Source organism: Anser anser (assembly GCF_964211835.1).
Source record: "Anser anser genome assembly, chromosome: 13".
Classification (NCBI taxonomy): Eukaryota; Metazoa; Chordata; class Aves; order Anseriformes; family Anatidae; genus Anser; species Anser anser.
Window position 1 is genome coordinate 10,550,188 of NC_139734.1, and position 21,992 is coordinate 10,572,179.

Here is a 21,992-nt window from a genome sequence, read left to right on the forward strand (position 1 = left end):
AATGGAGCCACATGGTTTCTACAACTGAAATAACTCTTGGAATACGACATCCTGTAGCTTGGTGTGCAGTATACATTGGCAGGACTTCTTTTTCCTTTTTTTTTTTCTTTTTTTTTTCTCTAGGATTACTACATATTGGGTACGAGTGCTAATAAACTGCTTGGGAGCCACTATTATCGTGTTAATCTGGATTTGGCATTATAAGGATATTAAAACTATTCCATTATCAGCCTCGTGAATGTAAAATGGCATGGACTTTTAAATATTTACATTACTGTGAGCTGCAGCCCCAAAGGTATGAGGGGGCTGTACTCGGGCCTCCCACAGTGGAGTCTCAGGCGTAAAGAGGGATTTATCCTCCTGACTATGTGGGATTATCACATCCTGTCTCTCTATATAATGAGCGGAGAATAAGCGATTGTGTTGGCTATGTTAGGCACTCGTAGCAGCTGATAATTTTTTTCCACTGATTTTAGTGGAAATGGGGTCTGAACAATTTGTTAAGCCCTTTTTGCTGTTCTGAATGCAGCTGGCTGAATAATTTCTCACTTGGCATCTCAGAGGACAGGGCTGAACCAAGGTCAGACTGTGGAGAGCTTCAGCTTGGAGTTCTCTGGGTCCAGTCTTCAGGCTTCCTTACCTGTTTCTTACCCAAAGAGTGTCTAACGAAAAGGAAAGCTATTAGTGGGATTGTTGTTCATACAAACACCATCACAATTTAGGGCAATTCTAGCCATTTTAGCAAAGAATTATTTTTGTTGTGCTCTGTACCTGCTGGCTGCAGGCCGGGGGCAGCTGGCACAGCACAAAATCTCTTTTCTGATGCAGAACCTGCATCAGCACCGAGTGCACTGCAGGCCATGTGAGCGGTAATATGTAAATCATCATTAGCAGATGTTTATTGTTTCTTTTCAGAAAATCAGATTTGACTAATCAGCCTAAGTGAAACATATGCTGAAATTAATTAAAGTTTGTTTTAAAATAATTTGCATGCTTATTGCTTTTAACTGATTGTAATTGGGGCTTTTGAATACTTTTTAACAAACAGAGTCACCTAGGCTGAGCTTTTCAAAGCACTGATTGGCATGTCGCCATACATCTTCCCCTAATATTTTGCTGGCTGAATGACCTACGTCGCACCGAGTTCTCAACCCCACAGTATCGTAGGAAAAGGAAAAAACATGTCATTGTTTCCTATTATGCCATGGTGGTTTTTGTAATGAGCACAATTGCTGAGATATGTGTGCCATGATGAAAGATCTGATGATTACAGATTAACTGAAGACAGCAGAGCTTTTCTGAATAATACGCGGAGTTGACAGTGTGGTTAAGCATCATGTGTGGTGGGAGGTCTCATTATTTTGGCAAGACAGCTCACCTGCAGACGTACCTTTGAGCCAGCTGTAGCATCCCCCAGCTAGAGGGAGTATGTCAAGAGGATCAGAGGAGCCCGTGGCTTGGCGCTGCCCCGCAGCAAGCTCTGCCTGGCCGTGCTGCCTACGTGCTGTCTGACACTGCGGCTGGAGCCGCAGGGAGCCAGCTGGCTCGCAGGCAGGGATGCTGAGGGTGGGAAGGGACTGGCGGCGGCTCAACTTCTGCCCCAACAGGCAGCATGGCTCGCCTGGCTCAACCCACTGGTCTCTGGGAGCCCGGCGCGGCAGCCAAAGGCAGCAGGGACCTTGCCAGAGCATGCGGGTGTCTCACTCGTGCTCCCAGCCAAGGCGCCTGGGTCCTGTGCCCAGCACCGCTGCTGGCTCCTGCTTCATGTTGGGCAACTCGCTCCTGCCTCGCTCCCCACACTTTGGCCAGCTGAAGTTGATTTTGGGGTCCAGGAGCTGTCTTTTTGATAACAGCCTGAACAAGGGGGCTTTGAATGGGGCATGCTTTTAGCTCAGGGCATCCCACTTGGGCCAGTGAGCTGTGTGCTCCAGGCTTTACACGGGTTTCTTAATGGTCTCCAGGTGGAGCTGAAGTTGTTGGTTATGACCTATAACTTCCTAAATGGCCCGGGGCTGGCCTAGCCACGGTACTGCCTTTCTCTTCATTGTGCACTGCCACGGTAGGCAGAAATGTGCTCCTTTCTGGAAATAACAAGGTGACCAGCAGTCTGCATCTAGGCCTCAGGAACTGGTCCTTTTCCCCCACCTCCATGCCTTTGGTTTGAAGTGATTGGAATTTGGTGACAGGGCTGGCTCCAGAAAAGATGTTTGAGTGAATCTAGAGTGCCTGGGGGGCAAAAAGCTGTCTGGTCAGCCAGCAGAGCTCCAGTGAAAGAGGTGCCAGTAAGCTGGAAATTAATTTCAGTAGCAGTTTGATTTAATTGTATTTAGTCTCATACATCTAACAGCCCTGATCTGGAAACTCTAAGTAGTCCTGAGGACTCGGGCTTCTTGTGTGCTGAGCGGGCCCTTCTGTGGAGCTGCGTATCAGCATCCTGCCACTGATAAATACAGTTCATGCCAGCAGAGGATTTGTCTCGCCAGCACTGCTTACTCCGCGGCGGAATTTGCAGGGTTAGTGCAGGACTCAGTTTGTTCTGCTCATTCATTAGCTCCCTTAGATCTTCCTCAGACCACACTGAAGACAAGAGGCACTTATTAAGAGCAGCAGTTTGTTTCAAGTGCTTTCTCATAAGTTTTCAAATCTTCCTGCTATAATGTCACAGCATCACTGGCTCCTGTGATGGAGAATAACAGTGGTTCATTAGGCTCATAAATCCAAAAGGAAGAAAGACTCTCCTGGAGACATGAGTAGCTTTATAACAAACAGAGCAGCGGGAGAGTCTGCAAATTATCAGCTCAATGCTTTATAAGCATTTTATCATCAGTTGGGGGAAATTACAATAAAGAGCAACGAGTAAGTGAAGCATAAACTATGGCATAAACATGCCCCGTGTTCTCCTCCGTCCACATTTCATGTAAAAGTGTATTTGGAGCCATGGCACTAGGGCAAGAATCTGGGACAGCTTCAGAAGCTCTTCCCCACCCAAAGATTTGCCCAGGCTGAAAATTACACAGGGTTATATGTTACGTGGACAAATTCCACCAGAAGAGAGAAAATATATGCAGTATTTAACAATCTCTCCCTATTATTCCAATGCAAGTGCAGCATGACAATGAGCTTGATAAGATGTTTACACCCTCTCCAACAGTTTTGCCACTACCACATTTTTAAGTGTGCAGCTTTGATTTACGACTAGTGATACTAAGATCCCAGCCTGTAAATTTTTACAGCAAGCAGACTTGAATTATGTGTTGAGTCTGCTGCACTGGATCAAAAATGCTCAGAATGCTCTCTGGGAAGATTTAAATGTATACGGTCTCTAAGCCATGGAAATATTGCTCTAATGTGCCTATGTGATTTTTAACAGATTGTGAGTTCAAATTCATTTATCAGCTGATGTCTAATGAGTTTGGCAGGCCCTTAATACATTAAGTATAAGAAAAACTATGAGCATAATGATGTAGACTGAGGAGAATTTAATGAACAAATAAGTGACCTTCACATTTATGTGAGATAAAGATTTCATGCCAAATTTTGCATAATATACACTGAAAATAATGGGATATTTATTAGATTTCTTCTCTCCTTTTTCTTCTTCTTTAAACAACACTTTTTCTTCTTTTTGCAGAGCAGACCTATGTCATCCATGGATATGTGGCTGCAGAGAGTGCAGCCGGCCTGCAGTGGCTAAACCTTTTAATTCTACCTGGGGGAATCTGATTGAGCAAGGGAAAGGCGTAAGTCATCCATGCCTGCTTCAGGGTGGCAGCTGCACTGGAGGTGAGCACGTTTGTCACACGTACAGGAGTTCACCTTGGTGCCTCCACTGCCATAACCGCCTAGCACTTCTGGAAAATCACGTCACCCATTTTGATGCTTGAATATGTACCTAGGAATTTAATTACAGGTGTTTGTCTTTGTAAAATGCGTGCCAGCGTTATGGCCTGAATCCCACTCATTTCACTGCATGTGAACTAGTGCCTACTAGTGACTGGCTCCAGTACCTCTGGAGGCTGAGGACATGTTGATCTCAAGAATGTGGCTGATGTTGGCTGGGTCTGGCCTTTGTTTTGGGGGCTGCTTTGACTGATGAGGGTAGAGGAGCAGCGTAAAGCTCCAAAGGTGCAGGTGCTGGGGGTGGAAAGCTGTTAGATCAATAGGTGCTGTCTCCCCAGCTTGCCCCATCTCCCATGGGAGCAGCCAGTCCTCTGATCTGGCCCAGTGTGCCAGCTGGAGACTGGTAAGCCTGAACAACAACCCACACCTCTCCTTGCCTCAGTCCACCTTTCCACGAAGTGCTACTGCTCACCCACGTGAAGCCTGGTAAATAGGCTTGTTGCACAGAGCTTGCTTGCAACAGAGAGACAGAATGACAGTAAAAACAATAAGCTGTTTCTTGGGGCTGTGGCATTGTATTTTCATTAAAAAGTAACCAATGCTGAGGATATTTCCACCAGAGGCAATGGGATTTTCACTGAGGCAGTCCAACTCATTGAGAAGAAAAGAATCGTAACCTGGTCATTAAAAAGGAACCAGGGCAGGGGGCAGTTTTCTTATTGAGGCACGTGGTAGGAAAAATGGTATCTTATTTACCTTGTCCCACCTTTTTTTTTTTTTTCCTTCTGTTTATGTGGGAGCAGCAAAACCTGACTTCATTTTTCTATTTTAGATGATCTGTGGCTTTGCTGCTTGTCCTGTAGCTCGGCAGGTATTACAAACTGTATTTCCAACTAATGAAGTAGGAGTGAATAATTTATTTAATGTGTCAGACATGGCAGAAGGCACTGCAGCCAGTCACTGCGCATGAAGCTAATTGCTGCACTAAGAAAACAAATCTGTGCAAGTCCTCATTTCAAAGTTATTTCCAAGCATTAACTCAAAAGTTATTTCAATAACGAGGCCTCTTAACAGAAGCATCACTTTTCATGGCACACGGCATAGCTCTGTTGACCCTCCAGCGCTGCTCTGCTGGGTGAAGTGTAGTTCAAACAAAACTTTAACCGTAAAACTTGGGCAAGGGGGAGGCTGGGCAAGGTCTGTGATTAATTAGCAATTAGCAGTATTGAAATGCAGCGAGAAGGGAAAGAATTCATTCTGTGCAGAGATTTTTGAATCCCTTGTTTGCTAAGAAGTGCTTGTGCTGAAGTTGTGGGTGCTTGGCAGGACTGAAAGTTGGATGGTCGGGCAGCCTACACAGGAGGAGCTTTGTGGCTTACGTAAGCAATAGTTTAGAAGCCCACCTAAGTGTAATTTTATTTCATTGTAGTTGCAAAATTTGAATACGTAGGTGAATTCACCAGTGAGCCAAACTCTTCCCCCAGACACATGCCTGGTTGCATGCTGACAGTGAAGCACTGTGTTGACCAAGGGAAGGGTTGAATTGCCTTTGGGTAATCCACGCCTGCCCTGAGCCTTTGCAGATCCCTTTTCTGAGGCACTTAAGGGGTGTCCTGGCTTTGTGCTGGTCTTTTACAGACAGGGAGTTTCCCTGTCAGTAAGAGTGATTCCTGCTATCTCTTGCCTGATGCAAACAAGATAAGCAGTATCATGGGTTTCCTGACCCTCCTGTAAATGGAAACTTGTAGCCCTATCCCTCACTCAGCAAAGTGGTCTGGATGAGGAAGGAGATACATCACAGAGTTCTTCAATCCTTCCATCCCACTTTCTTGAGATCTTACACAGAACCCCACCTATTCAAAGTCACACTTGGCTTATCTCTGAGAGATTTTAGGGGTATTTCCCATATCATTCCTTAGCCTCCTAACGTGCTAAAAGGAATACACACTTATGGAACAGAAATACTGATGTGAATTAAGATTTACAGGAGGCACTTAGGCAGCAGATAGCAGGTAACGGGGAAATGATGAGATAGAAGCCTGCTCCTGCTCACCTTGGCTGCTCTGGGATGTGGCACGGCGAGATGAGGTTTACTGCCTCCGTTTGCTCGGCGGCCAAAGGATGTGTCAGCCCTGGTGTGAGTGAGTGCAATGCCATCAATTCCCATTTGCATTTGATTACACCAAGGCTGAAATTGGTCCATGGTGTTTTACTGTATTTCTTTATTTGATTTGATTTTATTTCTGTTTCCTATACCATAAAGCTGACCAGCTGAACCATGCAGCGTGTAGCAATTTACAGTAAACCCTCCTTGTTCAGCTTGGTAATGGATGGAAACAATTCCGAAGTTAATGGTATTAGTGAGGAAATACAGTCATTCTTAACCAATCTTGTAATGCCCTTTTGGAAAAATGATACTTAAGGCTACTTTTATCATTTGATTTACAAGTCACAAATTTGTGCAAGAAACTTGACTTTAAGTCAGTCGCACACCTTATAAACTGAGCAGGGCCGGTTCACAAATGATTTTACAGCTCCATACACTTCCCTGGAGGAGCCATCTCCTTCCTGCTGGCCAGACACATTGCCTTGAAACAGCTGCCAACTTTTTAAGAGTTCCTTTTTGGCTATATTCTTCTTTTCATAGCAGCATTCATGGCCCCAGCCCAGGTTCATAAGGAACAAAGTGTAAAATTAATCAATGGATTGATACACTGTTTAGAATGAAAACAGCCCAGTTTTGGCTACATTTTCGGCCCCTGCAGCCAAAGGAGAGCATGTGTGTACGTGAAATGTAATTTAGTTTTTCCTTTGCTGCCTGTTGATTTTCCTCTAATTCATTTTCCTTTTGCCTCTTATTGAGTCTCCCGTGTCTGGGTAAGTTTAACCCCGCACTGCCTGGTCTGTGCAGCACACAGCAGGCAGAGGGACCCTGTAGGTGGGCCCTGGGGTGGCTGCAGGCTTCGTTAGCTGCTGGAAGTGATAAGACGATATCCAGGAAAAGGCCTGTGTGAGCACAGCAGTCCGCAAGTGAAGCCTTTGATAGGTAAAATCTACCTGGAGTTTTAATGACTTGTAAAACCCTGAGAAAGCCTCTCGCCTGATATTTATTGCTTTGAATGTCTTCCAAATGAACTTTATCTCACCTGGAAAAGGTTAACATGGATTTGGAGCTGAGTAAATCTAGCTCAGCCTTTTTGTGTGCATATATGCCTTCAGCTGAACCTGTTAATACCCAAAGCTGTTCTTCACCTCCGTGGACAGAAGCCACAACCTCTCTGTCACAAGGCGACATAACTCGAGGCTCTGTTACAGAGCTCTGGTGCCTAAACTTACACGTTCACACTTTAAAATAACACTAGTGATTATTAATCAGACATCTTGAAGCAGAAAGCAAGCGATGTAGTGTCTGAAGCAAGAGGAGGGTTTGGGGGGGCACTGGGTAATTGCATATATTTCACAGACTCCAACAAGCCCTTTTCAGACAGGTGAAAGTTGAAAATAGCTCTATTGGTAACTTTAATTTTGGAAGTAGTTGGTCTGGGAAAAAGTTAATCATATTGTAGGCACTGTCTAGCACCACTCAATCTTGTTTCTATCACTCTCAAAGTCATGTATTTTTAAAAATACCAAAACCAATTTAAAAATACATCTAACAGTAATCACTTCATTGGAAACAACACACTGCAATAACATAAAACAGCAGCCACTTTCCTGGGAAGATTTATGAGACAGACTAGTTTTCTCACGACTTATGTTATTCCTGCCTTATTGTTTTGTCAGCATTGGATATGGAAAGTGGATGATATGTGAACACTCTCCGGCACTAGGAAGCTTTAGAGTTTTGATTAGGTAACAAAATTGAAAAAGTGAGTTTGCCTGCCCTGTTCAATCTCTGTGATTTAAATTTGGGTATGACAAACACACCGAAGAAGCATGCTGCCCTCTCCTGCAGCTGCACCTTGCGGTGGGCCCGCGGCTCTCAGGGATCCCGTCCTCAGCCTAGTTCTGAATTTCCTCTGGAAATCCAATGGGACTGTAAATATCAGAGTCAGGTGCTGGCCCTGAAGGATGAAGAGAGGTAAAAAGATAGAGATGGAGAACAAATAGAGAAATTAAGACATTTCAGGGCATGTGAAAGCATTCTAAAACAGGCCTTGTGATCAAACCAGTGAGGAATGTTTGCGCCATGACCAAGGGAGCTGGCTCTCCTGTGTCCGTGGTGGCCAACTGCTGCCTGTCCCTTAGAAATCAACAGCCTGAGATAATGATGAGGGGCAGAAATGAGGAGCCTGAATGGTAAAAAAGTCCTCAGTATATCCCGGGGTGGGAGGGGGGGTGGCGGCATTGCAGCCTGTGAAAGCCTGGGGAATTCAGGCCAGTGTTGGTCAGTGGGGGCAGAAGGTGCCTGGCTGAGGGGCTGCTCGGTGGGATGTGCGCTGCTGGTCTGCCTTGGAGGTTTCAAAGTGCAAACAGACAGCTGGTTTTCAGCACTTCATGCGTGCTCTGGGTTCACTCCCCTACCCATCCCATCAAACCAGAACAAGCCCACCCGACTGTTGCTTCAAAACCTCTGCTAAGTAGTCGGTACTTTTATGTACATGGCTCACAGCTTGCACATCCTTATACAGAGTGCCTCTTACATCTCCAAAAGTAATACAAAGAAGCATGTTATCTGTGGCTTTTAAATCTGCACAAGTCCTAGAAATGAAATTTCATTCATGCGTATATTTATATATATAAATTTATATACAGAGAGAGAAAGGCATAAAGAAATGGAGAAATAAATAAATAAAATGGGGTTTTCTGTATGCAGTTTACCACCCTGGGACCTATTACAAAGCACTTTTATTATAATCATCCAGGAACCAACAGCATAAAAATGCACTTTTCTCATGTATTATTGCTATTGTGTTCTCACACCTTTTAGTCCACTTCCCCTGATGACACACCCAACGCCTCCTTGCTTAGGCTTTGTGTAAATTAACTGCAACATCCTGGAAAATAATAATAAAAAAAAGTTTATTGTGGAAATGTCATAATTCAGTGTTTCCTCTGTTGGCATTAGCATCTTGCAAGTCCCAAGTTCCTTGGGTAGATCTGCTCACTGCACAGCTGGCTGACATCTACCAGGCACAGTTACTGATGTGAGACTATTTTGTAGGCTTAGGCCATATATTCATAATAATTTGTAACAATTCATTAAAAATGAGTTGCCTGTATTCCTAACAGAACAGCAGTTAATGTATATTGAAATAGTGATTGCTTTGCTGTAGTTCATTAAGAAGTCATATTTTAATTCCTATTTAATTACAATCCAGTTACTACCATTTATTACCAATAATTCTAATGAGGTAAAATAAGAGATGTATTGAAAACTAATGATAATGTTACAAAGGTTCATTTGGAATTCACACAAAAAAATTCTACTTAATTACAAAGGAATTGCTTCTACCTCGTATGTGCGAGGAGGGATGTGGTTGTGATTCTTGCTGAAGGATCAGCCTGTGCCTGCCATGATCGGTGAGCCACAGGTCTACGCGTGCTCTCAGCCCATATTCACCCACAGGGCTATCTCACAAGGCGACCAACTCTGAAGATGGGGGAAGTCCCGAGCCAGGAGAAGGTGTGCCGAGGAGGACATGGTGGTAAGTTCCCCCTGCCCTGGGCCTCTCGCAGGTTCATGGGTGCTCGAACATGTGCCACAATGGCTCAGGAGATAAAATATGGAGAAGGAACAATACTGTCCAGCTCAATGTAGGGCTCATTTCTGAGTTAGAAAGAGGTGGAGGTGGTTTTATACAATGGAGGAAGGAATGAGATGTGTGTGAGAGGGCATAGTGAAGTCAACAAAGATGTGAGGCAGAAAAATGCTGTCCTTGATTTTCTCCTGGGCCTGGCAAAAACTCTGCCCAGTAATGAGGTTGGTAATGTGACTTTTCTCTGTTAACTGCTCTGCCTGTGGAGGTTTCAGGACAGTAAATCATGAAATGTTTAAAGGAATTGTCCACAGTCCTCTGAAAAAAAGTGTTTTCAGACAAGATTGGGATTTATTAAAAAACAAACAAACAAACAACACCCGTGGACCCTGACAAGGAATTGTAGTGAGCCCCCAACAAGCTTTGTAAGTTTAGGTCCCAGGGTCTGCCTCGTGCTTTTCCAGGAATGGGGGTGCAGTCCCTCAAGTGAAACCAAGACTGTGCCTGGGCTCTCTTCTCCTCCCAGTTTCAGGAAAGCTTGGCTCCACTCTAATTTCAGTCATGTTTTGAAATAAACTTATGGGGTCTTTCCTATTTCTGTATAGCAAGACTACCTGATAAGGGGAATTTGAGGATAGTTATTTTTGCTTTGAACTATGAAGCCTGAAACATCTGTGGAAAGTTACCCTGAGCTTACCTTGCTCATGTTAAGGTTTGATGCCTAAATTTCCCCTTAAAAGCAATGAGCCAAATCCATCCCTGGTGTAAGCTGTTCACTACAGTCAGAGGCATTGCCCAAAGGCACCAGGGACTGATTTGGTCAAACATGCCCAATGCCACAATCCTAACTCAGCAAAAACATTCCCTTTCTGTAATCAGCCTGAGGTGCAGGATATTTATGACACCCACTTAGATAGGCCTTCATATTTTCCCTCATTCTAATTTCCCCTTTCTCTTTATTTCTCTCTGTGTCTATCACCTTTTTTCATGTCTCTCCAGATGCATTTCCCGGCATCAGATAATTGAAAGTCAGTGAACTGAGTTTCAGGTTATTTTGCTAAAAGATGCCTATTATTTTGATGAAGCAGGTGCACAGAATTAAAAAAAAAAAAAACACTCCATAATTGCTACTTTACTATCAGGCTTCTGCTGCCTAATCTTCTTTGATGTTGGTAGAACAAGCTTTCTATCTCCTCTAGGATGATTATAGGGAACATTGCTCTGTTCCTCCCACAGAATCCATTCCTGATGGATATTAAACCTGGGTTATCAATTAAAGTTTCTTTATGTGCCGAGTGATTAGAGCCAGGATTGTGTGTGATTTCTAGCATACAGCAAATCTGAAGTGATTTCTGCCATTAATATTAATTAATCACTGATATGTCAGACATTCACAACTGAATGCACGAGGTGAGCATGTGCATTTTACTATAGGAACCTGGGACTGAAATAATGGCTGAAATGCTCTCATTTAAGCATTTGGCAACTGTTTCCATAAAGTCTTCCTGGTGTAATTAGCTAAAAAAAGGAGAAGCTGAGTAAATAGCTGGGGTATTAAAAGTATGGCTGCAGTACTGCCTCTTACCAAAAGGACTGACATTTTCCCTCTTATACTGTGCTCTCACTTATGGCTCTGACAAGCTTCAAATCTTTGGTGTAGAATTTTGCTGGTTATGTTTTTTTTTTTTTTTTTTTCTGGGTGAAAATAATACCCAAATATAGACCTGTTAAGAATCCTAAAATGTGTATATATGTAAAAAGAGAAAAAGAGGCAGTGCTTGAAGGAGCATGCGGGTTTGTATAGACTCAGATTTTGGCAGCTCAGAATCCAAAAAGCTCACAATCCTACACCAGTCACACTTAGCACTGACTGGCTGATGCTCACCACCTCCTCTCCATTTCTCTGTGGGGCTGGGCTATCCCCAAGCTTAAGCTGGGCTCCCCAAAATGTTGTTCCACAGCCTGATGTAGGTCAGCAGTCACTCTGGGAACAGAAGCCAGACCTCTGAGCTTGATGGAGGTGGTACTGGGCAGGCCAGACATTGATGGGAGGATGTACAGTGCGGTGCCTGCCTGCAGACTGGGTGAGAAGCTTGACTAAGTCAGCATGTGCAGAGGAGGAACAGTGCAACAGCTTGTGTTGGGCATCATGCAAAAGATTTTGGAAAAGCCTAAATCCTCTACTACATGGTTGTCCCCTGTCTTGCCAACCTTTATGGTGGCATTGCTTGATTTCAAGGTGCATGACTTCAGTCTCACTCACTTAGGGTAGACTTACGCCTGTGGACATATAGGTGGGCACACAGAAGTGAAGCAATCTCAGAAGCGTGCATACAGTAACGATTGTAGACCCTCGCTACATACAGCTGAATAATTTGTTTGCACTTCTTGAGAGTGCAGTGATTGCCTCACCATACAGAGGGACACGGGCATGTTTACAAGCATTTAAATGGCACTTACATCTGTAGTATCTGATTGCCTTCTAAAGTGCAATGAAATCAGGCAAGGAATCATTATTCCTCTTTTGGAGATGGAAAAGACAAGGACAAAAATTAAAGTGACTTGATGTTTGCACCAAAAACCAATAGCAGAGCTAAAAATAGATAAAGAATCTCCCTAGTGTCAGTCCTGTGCTTTAGGTAATCTTGGAGCCAAATGCTCGCAGGGCCATATTATTGACAGAAGGGTAAAGAGGGGCAGCAATGACCATTGCATCTCCACCTGTTTAAACCAAATGACTAGCTGTCAAATGGGATATAATTATCCACAGTGCTAATCACGCAGTCCATTGCCACTGTCATTACTTTTACTGTTGTCACGAGTATGAACAGCTTTGCCGGGCATGCAGGCACTATCCCCAGGCATGTGATGCTCTTTACACATGCAGCTTCATTGGGTATAGGTGGCACAAAACATGCTACTGCTTATTCAGCTATATAGTCACACCAGGAGATCTTCCAGATGTTGTCAAGTCCTCTCAGCTGTGAGTTGTTCGAGTGTCTGGCCTCCTAGATCCAAATTTACCCCTAGAGCAAGGTGATGCAGGACCTTTGGCCTCACCAGAGCTATGTGTGTTTACACCATCAGGGAATGCAGCCAGGTGTGCGTGGTAAATGTGGCTTTTGCAAACACTTCCAAGTTCCTCTCAAGAAATGCATCGCTTAGTCGGACATCTTCTTGTTAGCATTGGCCCATCTTAAATCTGAGCCTTGTTCAGCAAGTGCCTGGTTTATCCGTTACTCACATCGTCATAAATCTTAGACAAAAGCAATTACGAGGAAAGCATATTTCTTTCTTTTATGGAATTTCTTAAAGCTGATGAGAGCAGTCAGATGGCTATTTTCATCAATGTACCTTTGATAGAGCATTAGGGAACAGAGATGGTGTCTTTTAATAGACCATTATTACCTGCCTTGGGTGCAAGGAGCTCTCATGCATTCCAAAAGTATATTAATGGCAGAGTAAAACATGACTTAGAAATAATATCCCCAGAAAGGGCCTTATTTTCACTCTTAAAATGATTTTAAATGGATTTTGCTCTTAATAACTGCTGAATTCATGTGCAGTATGGGAAGTGGATGCAATGAAATTCCTTTTGCAGCCCTCTGCCATGGAGTCATGTGGCACCTGTGTGGCAGGGTGCAGATTTCTGCCCCACGAGTGGATCTCTGCTGCCAGTTCGTGTCAGGACCCTGACCCAGAGGACCCTGGTGCAAAGTGTTTTGTCTGCTTCCCCATCTCCTTTACCCTGCAACACCCAAGGGTTGGGCTTAAAAGTGAAAAGAGATGTCAGGAAATGCTTTTTTTCCCAGGAGGATGAGGAATAGTAGCAGATATTTACCAAGCTACGAGTGCCACCACAGACCAGGTTTCCTTCTCCCACCTCTTTCTGTCCGTGCTGAGCTCACTTAATCCATCTCCTTCATGAGGTCAGACTAGGCCATGGGACAGAGCAGGGTGGAGATGCCCACACCATGGCATCTAGACTTGTGTTTGAGTTCAGAACCTCCTGGATGGAGAACACATGGAGAAGAACAGACCTCCAAAATGTTTCACAAGACAAGGCAGCCAGGAAATAACCTCAAAGTGGTGAAGCTGGGAGAGAAGTTCAAAAGAAGTAACAGGGAAAAGAAACATAAGGGAGACTGATGGGGAAAATGGACATGGACTTTTGCATTTAAGCAATGCTGCTGTCTGTGGGAGATGGTGATCCCAGAGAAGGCCAAGACAAAACTTTTAAGGAGATGCGAGAACAAGATTTGACTGCAGCAAGGAGCAGACAGGAAATTCTGTGCTGATTCCAGGCAGGTTTTAAGGAAATACATTGACAGAAAAATGGGTTTCTCTGTTTTAGGTTAAAGCGCAAACGTTTCACTCATACCTTAACCGGTGCTATGTCCTGAAATAGGAGGGCTGCAGTTTCCCAGTGCAGCGATGACCTGACCCCGGGGATGCTCTCGGTGGCAGGGCACCAGAGCTCGCAGAGCACCCGGCGCTGGGCAGCACGCAGAGCAGCCCCGCGACATCACCGCTGCCATGCTCTTCTGGGGAGCGCTGCGAAGACAAAGCTGGGTAAGGCAGGGCGTTTGCAGCAAATTAACAAAATCAGTAATAATAATACTCCCCATCTTCCATCTATTGTTTGAAGCCAAATTATGTTTTGCTATAAAACGGTCTCAAAATATTACTGCCTTTCCACATGTGATTCTTAATTAAAATTATGAATTTTATAGTGTTTTTTTTCCCTTGCATAACATGAATTCTGTCCCCTCTTTTCTGCTCAGGTAGCTTTTCCTTTCATGATCTTCACAGACAATCTTTAAGGAAGAGGCAAGCAAACGATTAATAAAAGTGTGAACAGGTGGTTGCTCTGCTACTAAAAGAGATCAGTAATGCAATAATTTCCTAATTATTATTATACCTTCTAAAGGTTTTTAAATACATGATAATATATTTCCCCACTGCTGCTTCTGGCACCCCTCTTGCTCCTGGCATTATTTCTCATTCAGAATAATAATTAATGAGAGCTGAGGTATCTAATATATATTTTATTCCTTCTGTTTCAGTCCCTTAAGTAACCATCTTGTCACATTTGTTATGCAAATTTTCACACATTGCGTGTAATTTCAGCAATATGTGAGAATGCCTCTCAAAAACGCCTTGAGTATTTTGTTTTATATATTTTTATGAAATTATCACTTATTTTTTCTTGAAAGCAGTATTTCTCCATAGCCCTTTAGAGAAATGGATGAGGCTACATAATTGCTCTTGTTTTATTGAGGTAAAAGAAAGCAAAGAAACATTTCTAATTATAAGGTTGTAGCAGTAATAACAATAGCAATAGTAATTTTTTATTTTTTATTTTTTATTTCAGAGAGCACTCTGTCCTCGCTTATGGGCTTCAAACTGCACCATTAGGAACAAAGTGCTATGTCCTCGGTAACTACCCACTTAGGTAAGTGTCATACATGTGTTTAACACTTTAGGAAGTTATGTAGATGATGGGCCATGCAGATTGTCAGAGGAACAGTGCTCTAATGAGGGTTCAACACATCCATTACGCATTTGTCAGCTTGGTCTGTTTGCCTGTAAAAGTTTTGTTTGCTAACAGAAATTGTCCATGCTGTAGGCTAAATAAAGGGACATTTGGACACCAGAGCCCAGAGGCACTGACAAGTGATGGAGCAGCTCCCGGAGCACACAGTGGCCTGGGAGCTTTGCCTAAGCCTCAGCATGGGCTGAGGCCTGGGTGGTTTTCAGGGTAGTTAATAAGCCCTGCTTTTCCCTGAAAATTCAAGTCTGGAGTTGTTCAGTGGGCACAGGTGATAGCCAGGCTTGGCCTTGCTGACTTCTGTTTCTATGTGTCCAGACATCCCTGAGCTGAGCTCCAGGTAGCCATGCAGATGTACTCACTGGCTACTTTTCCTCACCCTGGCAAAAGAAAGGCATAAAGAGCCTGGTTTTACCAGCTCTGTCTGATTTTTCCAGCTAGCACCTCAGGTAGGCTCTGCTGCTGTGCTTGATAGGCCTGTCTTAATGAAGCAAATGGTGAAATTCCCTTTCACTGCAGCATGCAAACCCTGTTTGCTTCTGGAGGCATTGCCTCCCACAATGTCCCGGGGCAAGGGTCATTTTGAACTTCCAGAATTTGACACCGAGTGGTTGATCGAGCTCATCATTTAGTCCGTGCACTTTATTTTGACTCTTCCTGGCATGTCCACTACCCACTCGTCAGGATCCGTGTACTCACGGCAAGAGCAGCCCCAGGTTTAGTACCCAGCCCCATGGGCTTGTGCCAGCCTACTTTCTCACTAAATTCAGCTGTACTTTTCCTGCATGAAGACATGTTTTTCCCTGTTGGATTGCAGATGTGCACAAAGTGGAGCAGCCATCTACTAGGACTGTGTCTTGGATTTTGCGGCCAGCAAGTATTCATATGCGGGGCATAAGGTAGGTTCTCTTGAGCCTGTTTAATTTTAAACATGCGTGGGCAGTTTCAGTTCAAAAAAATACTACCCTGGATTAAACTACTGTACCCAGCAAGGTGCAGAATTAGTCATTATTTGGAAAAGGACTGTAACTTTACATAGGATATTTTAGCATACAGTTCAGCAGGGTGAGAGAGAGAGAGATCTAACCTGAGCAGCCCATTGTGTGACATTGTGTGTACACATATATGAAGTCTTGGACATAATTCTCTAATACGCAAAAGATTACTTGAATGAAAGCTGCCGGTTTGCTTACGTTGCCTGCAACCATGCAAAAATAGGGAAACTTGGGCTTCCTATGTGGCAGGAATACTATGAGTCTGTCTGTGATGTAAAGTTATGCGAGCAGGACTTTTCTCTAAAGAAGATTTCATTTTTACCTCCCACAGTCAGTGGGCCCAGAGTACTTACTGAACGTTTTCACTGCAGTTTTACATTGGCAAGGATCCTGGTGTCATGCAACTCTCCCACCTGGTTCTCCCGTTTACCTTTAATCACACTTTTGCAGTGTCGGGTGGTGGTGACCATTTGCCCACAGAGTCCCTCTAAGGCCTCAGAAAATCTATTTCTGCTGACCTTTTCCATGCTTTGCTGGAGATGTGGTCAACACTAGCCTCGTATGGGAGATTAACCTACAAAGAGGAATGATTAATTAGGCAAATTTGAGGGAAAGGCAGATCAGTTTTTAAAACTGTTCCACCTTGCTGAACGCTGGAAATTCTCTGTAGAAAAAGGGCGGTTATTTGCTATACCAAAAGTATTCAGGTATATGCGTAATGAAAGCTGTGAAATGCAATATTGTTGGCATTGTGATGAGTGAACACTGAGAGTTTGAGCTTCTCCTTGGCCTCCCCCAAGTTAAAAATTATTTTGCAATTAAGTATGATTATGTTTTGGAAAATTTTTTTTAAAAAATCAGTTATTTTTAACAAAGCTAATTCAAACTCCTCCAAAAGCAAACAAACAGATTTATTTATTTATTTATTTATTGAAAATTACGTACAAATCCCTTGAGTTGCTGTAGCCATGGACAACACTGAAACAGGTTAGGCATCCCTCTCAGAAATGCTGAATTTTGAGTCCTGTTCCCAAATCCCCATGAGCCAGGGCCACCCACGTGGGTGCCTTTGCTGGGTGCTAGCATGTGCTTGAGTGGGTTACCTCTGCTCTAGGTTACCTTTGGGCACTGCTCAATGCCCTTGAGTGCCAGCTTCAGGGATCTGTGACTGTTTTAGCACCGTCTCTAGATTTTCCTCCTGCATGAAAGAAAAAGAAATAGCTTGCCAGATTCTGCTGAGAAACATCACTGCTTCCAAAACAAGTCCTGGAGCTGTGCACCACTGAGAGGCCATGCTTCGGTGCAGGGTGCTCGCCTTTAAAATGGGGGAGCCCAGAGGTGCTGCTTGGTTTTCTATGCAGAAAAGTAAATAAACACACCACTCCCTGTCCTGATTTTGGTTGGGATAGAATTAGTTTTCTTCAGAGTGGCTGGTATGTTGCGGAGTTTTAGATTTTTGATGAAAACAATGGTGACAACTCACCAATGCTTTAGCTGTTGCAGAGCAGTGCTTGCACTAAGCCAAGGACGTTTCAGCTCCTCGTGCTGCCCTGCCAGAGAGGTACCTGGGGGAGCACCAGGAGCTGGGAGGGGACACAGCCAGGACAGGAGGCCCAGGCTGGCCCAGGGGACATTCCATATTATATGGGCAGCACTTGCCCTTTTTTATTATTATTATTTTGTTTGTTTGTTTGTTTATTCCCTTTCTCTCACTAAACTGTCCTTATCTCAACCCATGAGTTCTGTACTTTTGCCTTTCTATTCTCTCCCCTGTCCCACTAGGGGGGAGTGAGTGAGCAGCTGTGTAGTACTTAGCTGCCTGCTGGGTTAAGCCACAACAACCCTTTGCTCCTAAACTTTTACAAACATAATTGGGTGGGAGCTAAAACCAGCCTTTGTGCAATAAAGGAGGGAGATTTTGCTCTCCCCGCCATGAAAAGCCATGCAATAAAAATGTAAATATCTGCCTTGAAGGCTTTCTTAATAAACCCTGTAATTTCCTTAAAATTCTTTCTATATCAAAATTCTAAACCACTTTGAGATGAGCTATTTTAGACTGTAATTGGGCTATTCATTCCCTATGCATACAGTGATCCTAATCTAATATGTAACAAGAACTTAAAAGCTAATCAATAATGGAACACGATTCTCTATCAGTAGAGCTGCCTGTTGACTCCTGTGAGAGGGATCTTCACAAGACAGCTCGGCTCTGATGACAGCCTTATATTTATTTTAAACATGAAGTTGAAACATCATCGTTCTCTGTATTGTCACTTCCAATTATTTTTGGAACAAAAACACCAGGGGGAAATGAGATCCTTATCCTGAAATGTGCATTCATATTTGATAAATAGCCACAAATTCTGGAGAATGTTTACTGAAATGTGGGCTTGAAATGCTTTCACGTGCATTTTTACTAAAGCCATAGATTATCTGTTGCAAAATGTGCCCGGGCTGCTTTGCCAAGCTACCCTTTCCTGTGCCTTAGAGGTGAAGAAAAGAAAGGGGATGAGTATCCCAGTGCTGGAAGGCTGTGTTTTCCTGGGGTAAAATCAAGGTAAAATCAGCATCGAGAGGGAATCAAAGTGAACCGCCACTTACTGTCCTTCAGTGGAAGTCAAGAAGCCTTTTATACCCTCACGTACAAAAGACAAATCCCCACTTTTCATGTCTACACAGGGGCTTGAGATGGAGCGGGTGGAGGGAAGGGGGTTAAGCGAGTACACAGATGTGCCTAAACCCATATCAATCATAGGCATGAGAAAATGCCGCCCTCTTAATAGGCAGGCTGCACCAATGTGCACAGCTGGATTTTGAATTTTATGGGCTCTCTCAATAAAATGCAAGCAGAAGACATCTCCCATCACTCCCCCAGCTCCGGCCATTTGTGCTCTCACCATTCTCCCTTTGAGCCACGCTGGGGATGCGGGAGCCGAAGCCCTACAGTTGTAGCCATGTACGACCCCCTTGCCACTGTCTGGAGCCAATTAATGTGCATTTTGGAAATACACGGTGGGTTTCTGATGTCAGGTACACTTCCACAAAGTCCATGTATTTAATCTGGAATTACTCAGGGCACGAGGGATCAGGAGCTGGCTGGGAAAGCTCCTCTCTGGAGAGTCCTAAATGCCAGTGATTTCAAGTAATTGTTTATTGAGCTTTATAATAGTGCATATATCCTCATACACATCCTTCTCCTACAAATTACCCTACAACTTTCCAGCCCTTCGTTATGTTGTAGGGGTTAAGGCTTTCCTAAGTAATCAAAACATCCAGGAAGGAAAGCTTGCTAAATGCTGAGCTAAGCTTGAACACTGACCCTATCTCTTAACTGTATCAGAAACTTTATGTACATCATAAAACGTAATAATTGCTGTGGTAACTGCTCATTCATGTTAACTAAAGGAGTAAATAGAGTTGTGTAATATAGCCAGTGCTGTGTTGGGAGCACAAAGGAGGTCTACCTATTGAAAGATTTAAGTGATACATATACATATACATATACCCTATAGCAAAATTTGCTTTCTTCCTCTTAATAGGTATATTTGACCTCTTTAAGGCAATTCTCTTTCATTCTGCTCTTTCTTTTGCAAAGCCTTTGGGCATAGAAGGCAATTAGACAGTTGCAAGGGAATGGCAGATCAAGCATGAGGCTTCGTTTACCTTCCTTTCACTCCTGTTTTTAACAGTGCAATAATTTGACCCTGTCCTTTTCTCAGGTGATGTCCCTTATTTCAGCTGGGCCACAGAAAGGGAAGGGAAGTTTGTCCTCCTCCTCTCTGTGACCAGCAGCGAGGTCTTCCTGGGCCTCAGCTCTGTGCAGCCACGGACTCTTTGGCACATAATTTCTCTACTACTTTGGGTTTTGTTCCGTAGCAAAATTAATAACTTACAGAGTGTTTGCAATGACTGTGAATTTCGTTTTCAGCTGCAGGTCCCCCTCCAGGGCAGGACACGTGTGCCGTCAGTGACCATTGCTGCGGTCAGGAGCCAGGCCTGCCTACAGAGAGCTGGTCATTTAAACAAGCCTCACTAGGTCCCGGGGGACCGCTGGAAACGTGGGCTGTCCTTTTCCTGGCCACCCCAGAGAAGATGAGGACTGGGATGTGTGCTGTGATGCTGAATGGGTGAGTTACGGGGCTCTTGGGCTGTGCTAAAAGTTGTGGGCAGGGGTGGCCTTCCTGCTGGAGGCAAGTACTCGGTGTGGGAGCGTGCATACGGTGGGTCGCTGTGCTAAAGGCAAATCGCAGCACAGCTGTGCTCGCCTGTTGGAAAGAAAAGACGTGTTCTTGGTGGCAGCTATTTCTTTCATTGCATGTTACAGCTGGCAGCCATCAGCTGCTGGGCCACCAACACTGAGCTGAACACTTCTCCAGCCCTGTCCTGGGGCCACACCTTGCCCCTGCCACTTGTGTACCCCTGGGCTCCTCAGTGAGACGCTGTGGGGCAAATACATATCCCGTGCAGCCGGTGAAACCACACCCAGTGCATCCAAGAAGCAGAATGAATGTACTTAGATTGCAAAAGATATCTCCTATCTATTTCAAACATACTCTCCGTAAGCCTTAGTTTAGTATTTTTCCCTTTGCCAATCTGAGGCTCAGCCTGCACTGTGAATACTACGTGTAAGTTTTTGATTGACATTCAGTCGTGAGCATTTAGCTATCTCCATGTCTTGTCAAGTCATCTTTTGATAAAAGCATTTGAGGTGCCACAAAATGTAATCACTTCACTGCAGCATTCTACATTGCAGATTCAAGTTTCTCTGCACATTTTTCAGCTAAAGATTTTTGGCACTGTCGATAGATCTGTTCCACGGGCAATTTTGGATGGATCTATTAATATTGCCTCTAAGAGTAATAAGTCCTGCTCTTTTACAAAGTGAATCATCTATCTCTCCTTTGGACTTGTAGTCCACAAGTCAGTAGGTTTTCCTGTTTTGTTAATAGTCTTCATACAGCAGCGAAGTGATTTCAAAAAATGTTCAGCCCAGTTTTGGGGCCAAGTAGTGTGTCTTTTGGTTATTTGTTCTCCTAGACAGGCCATGTCACCATTAGTCATGCTTCAGAGTGATGGTTTACTTTCATTATTCACTGACTGCACCGCTTCCCATTCAGCGCTTTCCAACTCAGCAAGATTTTCCTGTGCTAATTCATCTGAATCATTTCTAGAAGAGTTTATATCAAAGGACACATTCTCAATGTTAATAAAGTGGAGGGGATTTGAGACAGGTTGTAGTTCTGATTCTTTAAAAACAAGCATGTAAAGGTATTTACTCCATGTTTGGGAGCACGGATGCATTGGCAGGGAGTCTTGACATGACTGATAGCCCTTTCCCTTTTTATGTGCCTTCTGTTTGGGACATTTAGCACATGTGCTCTGTGGTCAGGACTGGGCTAACACCGGGTCTGCCACAACAGAACCACCGTTCCCAGCATGGTTTAGGAGATGGCTCTCGGACACCACCACTCTCAAGGCCCTCTGCCCACAGGACTTATTACGCTGCCACCGATGTACCTGATCACTTACTTCAGATGATGACTGAGATTCCGTGGTAGGTCCCAGTTCTGTAGATTTGTGGTAGGACTCAGGGGATTTATGTGCTCTGCTGCAGGCCTGCCCCTGGGGCTCTCTCCCCTGTATTTGTGTGTCAGGAACATGCAGCGTAGCCATGCTATAATGCCCACACATTTGTGTGTTACACATCTGGCTCTACTTGTCTTTTCCATGACTCAGGACAGAGGCTTGATCTCACCGGCTGCATTTCTGAGTGGGTATTTATCTGTTTGAAGGCTCCTCTGAACTTCCCACACAAACACGAGGCTATAGGGTTTCATGTAATCTTACATTCCTGGCTTGTCAGCCTGCCCACAACAGCAGTGAATTGCGAAGACAAAAAATTAGAGG

At 44.1% G+C, this 21,992-nt stretch overlaps 1 protein-coding gene across 1 annotated transcript in view; it reads left to right on the forward strand.

Moving 5' to 3' along the window:
- Positions 1-21,992, forward strand: part of LOC310880813 (uncharacterized protein) — a 92,149-nt gene that overhangs the window by 53,659 nt on the left and 16,498 nt on the right. The window contains exons 19-25 of the mRNA XM_083797198.1: positions 124-295; positions 3,632-3,783; positions 9,410-9,488; positions 13,948-14,111; positions 14,914-14,994; positions 15,908-15,989; positions 20,014-20,212. Of these exons, the coding sequence (XP_083653324.1) occupies positions 246-295; positions 3,632-3,783; positions 9,410-9,488; positions 13,948-14,111; positions 14,914-14,957 (489 nt within the window). The 5' untranslated portion in view covers positions 124-245 and the 3' untranslated portion in view covers positions 14,958-14,994; positions 15,908-15,989; positions 20,014-20,212. The remainder of the gene's footprint in view (positions 1-123; positions 296-3,631; positions 3,784-9,409; positions 9,489-13,947; positions 14,112-14,913; positions 14,995-15,907; positions 15,990-20,013; positions 20,213-21,992) is intronic.